At 41.8% G+C, this 12,348-nt stretch overlaps 1 protein-coding gene across 2 annotated transcripts in view; it reads left to right on the forward strand.

Annotated features, from left to right (window-relative positions):
• NCKAP5 (NCK associated protein 5) overlaps positions 1 to 12,348 on the forward strand; it is a 408,546-nt gene that overhangs the window by 259,364 nt on the left and 136,834 nt on the right. For both annotated transcript variants that reach the window (XM_075001775.1, XM_075001776.1), the window contains one exon: positions 8,064 to 8,102. In XM_075001775.1, coding sequence (XP_074857876.1) covers positions 8,064 to 8,102 — 39 coding nt within the window. The remainder of the gene's footprint in view (positions 1 to 8,063; positions 8,103 to 12,348) is intronic.

Raw genomic sequence — 12,348 nt, forward strand, 5'->3', positions numbered from 1 at the left:
AATGGCACAGAAAGTTTTCTCCAGATAATCAATAACCTTTACTTCCACTCTGCTGAGATAATCAAAGTGAATTCAGTAAAGAAACAATAAATAGAATTAACAGTCAGACAAACACAATTAAGAAATAAATCTTTAATGCCCCTGGGACCCTGTGGTTCCAACTGCCTTGAATCCTATGGATAAAATGTTCGTAAACAGGGAGTCTCAGTAGAGCTGGTCTAAAAATAAGCACATTTTTGAAAATGATGAAAAAAATATTGAAAACTGTTAAAATTACAAGCTGAACACTTCACAGTGCAGGAGGTTTCCTGGTTCTGATTTTGTTAAAACTTCTGTTCTCTAGGGCAATGTAGTCCTATCGCTGAATAAGTTATTTCTAACTCAGTGCTGGCCACGTGGCACCAAAGTTCAAAATAAGTGCCTATTTTGAACTTCTTGCTACCCCTTTCATAACGAGGGGTAGTGGAAACGAAATACTGTGCTTGAAATAGCCCTGCTATTCTGAGCGAAGTGTTTGGTCGTGGGGTTTCTATTTCATGATACAAAAGTATCCCAAAATAGAAACCTCAGTGTAACTGTAGCCTAAGAGTGTAGGCTCTAGGCACAAGGTCCACATATCCCAGGCAGGAGCTCCTGTACCAGTCCTTTTCTTGTTTGGCCCAGATTCTAGGAGCATTCTCTTTAATACTCAGGACCAGAGATCAGCTGCCTCATTCTCTTTCTTTGAAGATAGCTTGCATCTTCATTTTTGCTACTAAAATGACCTGGCTGGACAAGGGAAAAGGACTCAGTTGTCCTCAAAACACTAAGTTCCAGTCAGTCCCAAAGGCTATGTCTGCACTAGAACATAAAGGCTATGTCTGCACTAGCCCCAAACTTCGAAATGGCCATGCATTTCAAAGTTTACTAATGAAGCACTGAAATACATATTCAGCACCTCATTAGCATGCGGGCGGCCGCGGCTCTTCGAAATAGACATGGCTCGCCGCCACGCGGCTCATCGAGATGGGGCTCCTTTTCGAAAGGACCCCGCCTACTTCGAAGTCCCCTTTTTTCCATCTGCTCATAGGAATAAGGAGACTTCAAAGTAGGCGGGGTCCTTTCGAAAAGGAGCTCCGTCTGGATGAGCCGTGCGGTGGCGAGCCGCGTCAATTTCGAAGCGCTGCGGCCGCCTGCATGCTAATGAGGCACTGAATATGTATTTCAGCGCTTCATTAGTAAACTTCGAAATGGCCATTTGCATGGCCATTTCGAAGTTTGGGGCTAGTGTAGACACAGCCAAAGTCGATTTTAAGGCACTTAACTCGATTTTACAATGTGACGGTCTTCACTGCAAATACCATTAGTTTGACTTTAATGGGTGGTAAGGTCAACTTTCTCATCCCAGGATTTAGCAGGAAAACCCAAGGAAAGTGATGTGTAACCCTGGTCTCAGCTGAGTCTTCCTCCCTTTTGTGGACCCATATATCCTCCTTCTGTTTGTTAATCACTCCATGCTCTTTATGGAGTGTCACAGAGAATCATCTGTATAACTGATAGAGTGCACTTCCAACATGAAAGCAACATAATCATAAAGGGTTTGCAACTCCTTTTAAAAGCTTCAACCTTTGGAATTTACAATGGCCACCCACAGACATTTTACAGGGCTGGCCCCCCCACAAGGCGCCATGCACCTGGGACCTAGCCCCCTGCCACCTTCCAATGTGGTGGCCGTGCATTGCAGACCATGCCTGCAGACAGTGGCATGTCCTGTCCTGAGTGGTTTCCGTGCTGTAGAGGGCTTTTTCCCTGCACACCAGTTAGCAGGAACGCCCAAGGAAAGTGGTGTGCACCCCCCAGTCTCAGCTGACTCTTCCTCTCTTTTGTTGACTCATATATCCTCCTTCTGGTTCTTAATTGTCCTGCTCAGGGTGAAGGATTCTCCCCTGCACAGGATTTAGCAAGAGAGGTCAAGAAACATATTTAATGTGTACTGAAAGCACCCAGCTGACTGAACCATTTCAACAGGTTGTTCAACTTTTCTCCACTTCACATTGTATGGGGCAGCTCCCCCACCCCACACCCCCGATTGCTATGCAGCTGGCAGGCTAGTACTTAATAGCAATTGGAAGTCTCTTGAAAAAAATATTGTATAAAAGCTGCCTCTTTCCATAAAGATGATTTTCTGTGAAAAAGCTGCCTCTTTTTGTAATGCAGACAGCTCAAACAAGCTCTCTCATCTAGCAAAGAGACTTCTGAAAAATGGCTGTTTGTTTTCATTGGGAGGGTAAGGAGGGCAATGCAGTCTGGGAAGATGACATCACTCACTCACAGCCACTTGTAGGGCATTTTTTCCCATAATGTACTGGCAAAAAAAAACAGCATGCAATGGGGCGGAAGGAACTGTGGGATAGATACTCACAATGCACTGCTACAACGGTCAAACTTTGGCAATTCGGTGGGGATGCACTAAATCAACTTTGTGGGCAGGTCTGGACACTCAACTTCACCTTTATAACATACAGTGTACCAAAGTCTACTTTAATAAATTGGACTTCATTTCATAATATAGACATAGCCAAAGGTGTGGTGGATTAACCCTCTTAAAGAGTTTCAAGGCCATTAGAAAATGTATCTTTAGTTTCCTATCAATCATGAATCATGATTTTTGGACCCCACCAAAAACATGGGATCTAATCTCTGTCAGACAGCAGAGGAAGCCATACGTGGTGATCGCAGCAGCCAGTGCTATGAACTAAGGGTTTATTTCCCCCTCTTTATGACTTGCACTCTGCAGATGGCTGGATTCAGGGATTTTGATAAATCCTGGGGCTTTGTGCTTCTGCGACATTGCCCTGACGCTGGCAGCGATAGTATGGTTGTAGGTCTCAACTGAGAGAATTTACTATTGTCCTGTGGGCCTTTGTTCCAAAACCTCTTCTCCCTGTTTAGGAAGGATAGAGTCTGCCCCAAGAGGAAGCAAATGGGCCACTCTTTCAGTGAACTCTGGTTGGCTCCACATGCCACCTTAGTAAATACTTTCTAGGGGGACAGTCTCCAATCTCCCACCTGGGGGAGAAATCCTAACCTCTCCTGGATGTGGTGGCAACAACAGAACTCCCCCACTATGCAAACAAAACCTTCTGTTGTGGTGTCAATGGCTCTGTCCCCTTCAAACAAACAGGAACTAAAAAGAAGAAAGCATCACGGTTTCTTCTTATTTCATTTGTCTGAGGAGCAAATAGCTGCCTGAGGTTAAGTTTAAAACCTGTGAGTGTAGCTTCTCTCCCTCCCATTCTTTCCTCTGTCTCCTCCTTCAAGCCGTCATTTCTTGTACTTCATTCTTCCTCATTCATTCCATGCTCCTCATTCCCTATTCTAGGATGTACCAATGACTTAAAATTTCACATTTTTCTATCATTTTCACCTGTGAAACACAATCAAACTCAACTATTCATTGAGAGAAAGTAAGGTATATGAACAAGACCAAAGCTAAATCCTTTATGTAGTTTATTAATATATTCACAGAATTTTTAAATTAATTGCCTATCTCAAGTATTTTATCTGAAATTGACATGTGAACATCTCTGGAATAATATTTGGAAATAAATAGCACTGAAATGTCCCATACTATATAAAGCAGAAAAAGAACTCATGTATTTAAACTTCAAAAATATATTGTAAACCTATCTCCGTTTCCAGAGAACATAAAGCAAGAAACAGGATTATCTTCCTGTACCTTTTGGGTTTGAGGTTACGTGCTTAATCCTAATTACCTATTCAGATATTTGACTGTCAGTTTATTGGAAAGCATTAGTATAATGTTTATTCACGTATTGTGCCAGCAAAGATTTCTGTCAAGCATGGCTGTACTGATATAAAGAAGAGTGTACAAATGACTGCTTCAGTCATAGATGAAATCCTAAAGTGATTGCATCTTAATACAATATTATAGCAGTCCCCAAACTTTTTCCAGTCATGATTTTTTTGGACATGGCTCTCTCTGAGGAACACTTCATCTTTTTCACATCATCATACTAACTATAGGGAACATTACTAACAGAAAATATTTCATAATAATATTAATTAAACTATTTTACAGTAAATGCAAAATTGGTTACTGTATAGTCACTTCAAGAAAACCCTAAAATCGAGAAAATTCCATCCCAAAATTAATTTTTTTCCCTGAGAATGGGGAAGAGACTGTCATTACTCAATTCCAATGGTGGAACACTTTGCCATAGGTTCGCAGAACATCAGTGTTCAGCTGGAACATAGTTTGAGAACTGCTGCAATATTACTGTTAAACATTTCAGATTAGCACCCCCAATATATAAAGCTTCTTCAATATGCATTTACTTTTTTTAAGGAAAAAAAAGAAAAATATCTGAGCTTCTGTTTGGTTAAATAGAAAATCTTAAATGTTACACAAAGCTATATATTAAACATACAGTTCTGTTAAAAAATAATTCACAGGCAGAAACCCAGGTGTGGTAAGAGTGTCCAGGCCAGATTTGATTGAGAGACATTGCAGCCTTATGCAGGTGGTCCACTGTCACTCAGGTTTGGCACAGCACTCCTCCCAGCCCTGCATTAATAGTGCGGGGAGTGCGCTCTGGTCCTGAGGTGATGAACCAGGCTGAGAACCTAGAGTTTAGGAGCAGAATCAGGAAAATTCTCCTACCAGTAGTGTGCCTGAAGCAATGACCAAGAATGACCTTCCAATAGCACTCGGGGCGAACCTCCCCAGCTCCACATGAAAGGCAGTGACTCCACAGGCTCACGCCCTCTCTGACTTCCCAATCCCCTCCCTAACTGACCTGCCACCAAACAGAAGGAAACAACCCCAAAAGCCTGGGACCTCTCTGACCCCCTCCAACCCTTTTCTCTTCTTAAATTCTTGTCTCCATGATAATCTCTGAAAGAGTGGTGAGGGCCCTTAACTTCAGATTTTTCTCTCGGACCCTGTAACCAGGTGAGACTCACCGCCATTGCACCTCATGCTGGTCACATGGGAAATAGCAATTCCATCCACCAGATCACCCTCCTCTGGCCAGTGTCTCAGCTGCTGTTACCTACTCTTATGTTCTGCACCCACTTATGTCAGCACCCGCATCCTACTCAGACCCCACGGTGTCCTGCCAGAGTGCCCCCCACTCTCTCTGGGGTCCTTTCCTTCCTGGGGAACCCAAAACCCTGATGCCCACCTTGCCTTTGTGACCCAATGCCAGTCATCATCTAGCCCCTTACCTCACGGATAAACTGCAGTCTGAAATGGCCACTCATCATTGGCAAGGGAGTTTGGACCTGCTGCCATGGCTGCCTCCTGCTGCCGTAATATCCTCAGGCTTTTTCTTGGACTCTGCACCCTGGGAGCTTGCCTGGCTAGAGCTCCCCCAGCTCTGCTTGGATTTCCCCCAGCCCTGCTCTGTCTTAGGAAGCCTCTAGCTTCCTGGCAGCTAGGTCCCTCCTGCCACTTCACTAGAGCAAGAGTCTTCTCTCTTCCAGGAGCCCTCACTTATAAAACCTTCACATGGGCCCTAGCTGGCTGATACATACCAGAGCTGCAGGCTCCACACTCACAGTCCTGTTCCAGGGCTGATTTTAACCCTTGCTAGGTCAGTGCAGGGCAGATGTCCCATAACAGCCCCAATAAAACATCTGTATGGTCCTTCCCCTTTAGCCTGTAAGCAGAACCAGGAAACCTCCTGCACTGTGAGGTGTTCTGCTTGTAATTTTAATGCAGTTTTCCATACACCCCAGGCAATACCTACCTCATAGATGTGTTGTGTGAGTTAAGGTCTGAAAGATCCTCAGGTGAGAGATAGGGTAGAGGTGTAAAGTAGTCTTAGCAATTACTTCACTTTCCCACAAACAGGAACATGAACTTAAAATGTAGAAATGAGTTACCCATAATGATGACAGCATTTATGCAGGGGGAGGAAGGGTTTGGATGTGACTCCATTTGTTGACTCCCTTCTTGAACCTCCTAAATGAACCTGTTACTTCAGAATACTATTCTACAGGCATCCTGCCGAGTATGAATTCTCAGTTTTCTCTGGACATGCCAGTCCGGGGACTGGATTTGAAAATCTCAGGTCAGTAGACAGAATTCAAACTTGGGTACATAAAACTATATAATGGTATTCAGTATCTAGGCTTTCTAATGTTTTCAGAGTTTCCTGGGAACTGTGATCATTAGCATCTGTGAAAATCAAGCAGCATTTATTTAAGGGTTGTCTTTGCTGGGTCACTCAGGAAAGTTAATCCAAATTAACTAAACATGTGAATTTGGGATTAATTTAACGCACATTAAATCCCTATGTGGATGACGATGCTCAAAATTAAAGAGGCCTTAATTTAATGTAGTTTAAATCATTTTAGGAGCAATGAAACTAAACTGAGTTAAGGCAACTTTGATTCTGACTGAAGATGGTCACACAAGCTTTCCATGTGATTTTAACTAATTCCCTTCAAAGTCACACCTTTACATAATTCAGATTAATTTTTCTGGATGTCCCTGTGTAGAAAATCTTACGGGCACCTATCTTCAGGCACCCAGGTTAGAAAACATTCTCTACTGTGCATCAGTAAGTTCTTTTTTTCCCCTCGGTTTGGAGATTATTCCATTTACACTTGTCTATGCAATATATAAAGCTGTAAGAACAATGTTGTAGGTATTGCTGTTGCAAATGCTATGTACACATTGCAGGGAACCTTTTAGTCCTTCTTGGTAAAGTAACCCTATGTCAGGAAGTAAAGAAATAATGTATTAGATAAGATTTGTTCAATTTTCAGGTAGAGCAAACAGACGTTAAAAGTACATGCCAGAAGGAACACTGTCAGCTGTAGATTCTAAAAGCCTGTAGGGCAACACATGGATTTCAAAAATATAACATATTTACTCCTGTGGGTTATTACAGTTCCAGTATTCATCTGTCCTCTGTTAAATCATGTACAGAGCTATTTTATGTGACCATTGTTCCACAGGCTGCCTTAAATTAGGGACCACTTTGGGGAAAAAAATAGATACTAGGCAATTTTATGAGAATATGAATCAAATCAAAGTTTTGGGTCTTAGAGAATTGAATTATTTACAGAAATGAATTAGTTTCAGCTCTTTGCTTATGACTCAGTTCACTTGAATGGTCTATTTTTTTAATTTTTATTTTAAATTCACCAAGAGTAAAGAGAGGCAATGCAGATTTGTACTTCCAAGTGACAGCCCCATGTATTCTCATTTAACTTTTAAAAGCTAAAATGGACTAGAAATCATAAATAGGATCTATGCACAGAGAGTTAAGCTTGTGCCTATGTTACTTATACAGAATGGAATCAGGGCAAACACACTGAAAACGTGACCATTCATTTATGATCGAAAAAATGAGATTTTATTATGGTAACACAGTTTTAATGATACATTTGTCAAAAACATTCTAAAGTGTTTCCCATGTCAAAAAAAGTAAATAATGAGAGGATACTTATATAAAATAATTTTTAAAATTCCCTTCTTTATATACAGTTCTGCTCATCAGTGGGGTGTACTATGATTTAAGTCAATTATACATTATGGTATGAAGGCTTCCAACCATATTTCGATGGCTGTAGGTATTTTAATTTTCTGCGGCACTTGAGTGTTGCCTGCCTGTCATGATAGATGTACTGTTTTGTCAATATTGAATCAGGAACCAATTAAGCTTCATCAAAACATTTAGGATCACGTCCTCAGCTGGTGCAAATCAGTATGGCAGTACTGAAGTCAATGCAACTATAGTGATTTACATCAGCAGGAGATATGACCTTTACTTTGTATTCCATTCAACGTTATTGGACCAGAAGAGCAAAACAAAAATTTGTAATGTCATATCAAAATTATTAGGATGTATATGGTTGGTAGGAAGTGGGGAACCAAGTAAATGTTAGAACCAAGATATTACATACACTCATTCTGTCATTAGCTGGTTTAGGTTACTCCATAGAGGAAATAGCATGCAGTGGGATCTTTCAAGAAAGAGTCTCCTCCACAAAACAATTCAATATAAAACACTGTTCAGTAATATTATTTTATGATTTCTTTCTTACAGGTAGCCAACCAGGTTGTTCAGGCTCTACTTACTCAAAAGGTAGATTTTTTTCTCTAATTTTTGGCCTGCAAACCATTGAATTAGAAAATGTATGTTTTTATGCAGGATAAATTTTTCAAATGTTGTGCGCTCATTTCACTAAAGCAAACACAAAATATCAGAATATGACAGGTGTTCTCCCACTAACAATAATGAAAAAGAATTTGAGGACTGGGCATCTCTGAGGATTGGTAATGGAATTCACAGCCCAATCCTATTCAATACAGCAAGGTCATGACATTCGGGAGTGCAACACTCGAGAATTCAATTATTTGCAAACACTGCTGCCCTGAGGCTCCAGGCGGGGAGCGCTGGCAGCCACCGCTTCCCTGGGACTCTGGGTGTGGAGCTCCAGCAGCCACCACTTCCTGGGGCTCCAAGCCCCCCGTATTCACAAAATTCAACATTTGTCAGGGTTCTCAACACGGAACCCTCGTGAATGTTGCGATCATACTGTAGTTAGTATAAGCCTAGCTGGGATAAATAAATTTTTGACAATTCATCCCATATTTTGGCTTTTTTTCTGTCCTGCCCAGAATGAGTTGGTTCTATCTCCCAATCTGGTTCCTTTGGGACATCAGAAAAACAGGACCACACTTGGCACACATGTGGGCTCTCAGCAGAATATAAGGGTTATGGGTGAAAGCCATCCTGAGTGGAAATGGAAGACTCCCATAAACACAGCAGAAGAATGGCTATCCTAAGGCTGAGTAATGAAGAAGATATACAGGGGATGCTTCAGCCCTATGCCATGGAACTATGCTCTATAGCAGCATTCTGCCACATGGCAAATGTGCAGAGAAGGATTTGTGAGTAGGCCATGCATGAATATCTAGAACGTACCTACCAGGTTCACAAACATTGAAGATCCATGGAGGAAGTACTTATGTTTGCCAAAGTCCTACATCCATTAATTATGACTACAGAATGTCTCCAGAGACGCCCCTGACAGTTGGGGCTAAATATTCCATTACTCACATCCACATCTTCAGAACAATATCTTTGTCTCTGTACCCACAATTCCACCCTGCATAGATTGAGAAATGAATCTGTATACAGTAAACTCTTTCATATCTAGCAGCCCCAGGACCAGGAGGTTGCCGGATATTCAAATATTCTGGATAATAGAGAGATATACCTAGCAATGCATAACACTCAAGGAAAACAAGATTCACTATTAACAAACAAACAAAAACGTATGCCCAGAACTTTATTTGCCAACAACCATAATGTTACTGTAAACTTATGCTGTATTTCCTGTGGTTATTTGTATTTACTTTCACTATACTGTACTTATGGAAAACGTAACTAAAATTTACTTATGGTTAAAATGCCTGTTGTTTGAGTGTTTTGGATGATAGAATGCCAGATATGAAGGCATTTACCATGTAAACACACACACACACACACACACACACACACACACACACACACACACACACACACACACACACACACACACACACAGAGTCAGAGGATTGGCACATCTTATAATGGTGCAATATTTGATAGAGTTTCAGTCTCAATGTTTTCGTTTATAATTTAGGAAATGTTGCAATTGTTTTCCAAAGCCAGAGAGAAGCTGTCTGAATCCTTTTATATTGAGAGGCTCCCTATGCTAAAAGGTTTTGTTGGCAAAAACAGCCTTTTTGCTGATAAAACCTGTGGAGTATCCAGATTCCCAAAGTGCTCGGTCGACAGTAAGTCAACAGAATGCAGCACGTTTGTTGACAGAGCTCTGTCGCCAGAGCTCTGTCGCCATTTCCCCATGAGGAATAACGCTTCTGTTGACAGAGCTCTGTCGCCAGAAAGCGGGTTTGGACATTTCGGGGAACCCTCTGTTGACAGTCAGGGCTTCTGTGACACCAGACAGCCCTGTCTGCTGTGCTTCCAGTTGGCCATTTTGCCAATTGAGTTTGACTGTGATCTGTTGACAGAATTTTTGTCGGAAGGTATCTTCTGACAAAAACTTCTGTCAACAAATCTCTGTAATATAGACATAGTGCGAGATTTTTGTGATGACAAACATACTTTCCCTATAATGGCTCCACCCAGACTTCTAGGATCTGTGGATTTTGTGCAGATATAATAAAAAAGATGCAAATGCATTTAATACTGTGGCTTACTGAGTATTGATGGTATTTAACAGCTGTTTAGCTGCTGCTCAGTATTACCAGTTATTTAATGTCCATGGAATGGAAAGAGTACTGTTCTAAATGTTAATGAATGTTAACTGTTACAGTACTCCTACCTCTGTTCATACTGAGATCATTTATAAGAGAGGAGAACCATAACATAGTAAATTGGTGTTTTCTGGTCAATTACAAAAGGTAGTAGCTATTCAAATCCAGGTAATAACTGGGAAACAGATAAATCTACCATGATGCAACTAAGCAGTAAGACATAATAGGTCATGCCACAGTGAGATAACACCTCTGGGTCATAATAAGACATGAAGACAAGCTGAGAGCTTTCAAAGATTCAAGGAGAGTAATATTGCACAGTAACGTATATTGGGTATGTTTTATTGTAAATTTGAAATTGCTCTGCAAGGGCTAATTTTTGTTGAAATTAAGAATGTACTGTAATGTAAGGGATAAAGTACTACACCCAGCAGTGTATGAGGAGATTGGGGTTCCACTCAAAGATTCTGATGAGATAAACTGAGAAAGTAAAGCTTGCGTGATTTGTCAATGTCACTGAAACCTTGAGATGGAACCACAGTCTTAAATGTGTACTTCTGGAGTATATTGTGTGTTGTTATACGTACGGCATTCTTCAGCTAAGGCTGGCTTTTTACTAGTGGCGTGCTGAAAATGTGTGGAACTGGGAATTTTCTTGAAATAGCCCCAGAGCAAAATTTCACCATTCTAGTCAGAAAAATTGTTTTGAGTTTTTCTCCCCACTTACAAATAGCAAGTTTTACCTCAGGGAAATCTGAGAAATCAGATAAATAGTGAATGATTTTAAGACAAACCAGCAGAATACATTTTTGTCTGAGCTAGTGGGTGGGTTGCGCAGCCCCATTCATTTCTGTACAGATCATCAGCTACAATAAACTCTTGTATGTCCGGCAGCCCCAGGACCAGGAGGTTGCTGGATATTCAGATATTGTGGATAATAGAGCGTTATATTTAGCAATGCATAACATGCAAGAAAAACAAGATTAGATATTAAGAAACAAGCAAAAATGTATGCAGAGTACATTATTTACCATCAGCAGTGGTATTGTAGGCTGTATTTGCTGTATTTATGTGTATTTACTTTCACTATACTGTACATATGGAAAACATAACTAAAATGTACTCATGGTTAAAATGCCAGTTATTTGAGAGTTCTGAATAATAGAGTGCCGGATATGGAACAGTTCACTGTACCATTCTGGTATCCTGGGATGGCTTAACTCAACATAGCAGAATTAACCCTTTGTAATTCCCCAAGGAAAAGAGGGAGGTGGTATTTTGAAACTCCACACGGGAGGTGGCATCCCCTGAACACTTTGTAGCCTGCTGCTGGGGTTTCCTATGTGGCAAGACATGGGAAGGAGCCTAGGAAAAAAGGTAGGAACTGGGGAACTGCTGCTACACAGTGTTTCCTTTCAGTTGCCCATGTTAACACCTGAGAACAGTGGTGTCCAATGTAACTGAAGGATCATTTGTTGTCCTTCCTTATTCACCACAGCCCCACCTGCTCTAACAATGCCCTCCTCCTTCCCTCCCCCCAGAGACAGGCACCCCTGCGCATACTCCTGGTGACTCACCAGAGCTGCTGCTGGGGCCATGCAAGGCAAGCTGCAGCCAAGCCAGGCTGTAGTTGCCGGGACCATGCAGGCTCGGGGCCGCGCAGGCTCGGGGCCGCACCGGCTCGGAGACAGAGCCACTGCTGCCCTGCTCTTGCCCCACCAAGTGGTGAGGTGCTTGCACAGAACAGGCAGAGGGTGCTCCAAGTGTGCGGCTCTAAGGAGCTGTGTTTCACCACACCATGGAGCAAACTGCATGGACTGTTTGTGCACCCCATGGCCGTGTCTACACGAGCCAAAAACTTCAAAATGGCCATTTCGAAGTTTACTAATGAAGCGCTGAAATACATATTCAGCACCTCATTAGGATGCAGGAGGCCGCAGCGCTTCAAAATTGAAGCGGCTCCGCGCCACGTGACTCGTCCAGACAGGGCTCCTTTTCGAAAGGACGCTGGCTACTTCTAAGTCCCCTTATTCCTATGAGTAGATAGGAATAAGGGTACTTCG

Source organism: Carettochelys insculpta, chromosome 8 (genome assembly GCF_033958435.1).
Source record: "Carettochelys insculpta isolate YL-2023 chromosome 8, ASM3395843v1, whole genome shotgun sequence".
NCBI lineage: Eukaryota > Metazoa > Chordata > Testudines > Carettochelyidae > Carettochelys > Carettochelys insculpta.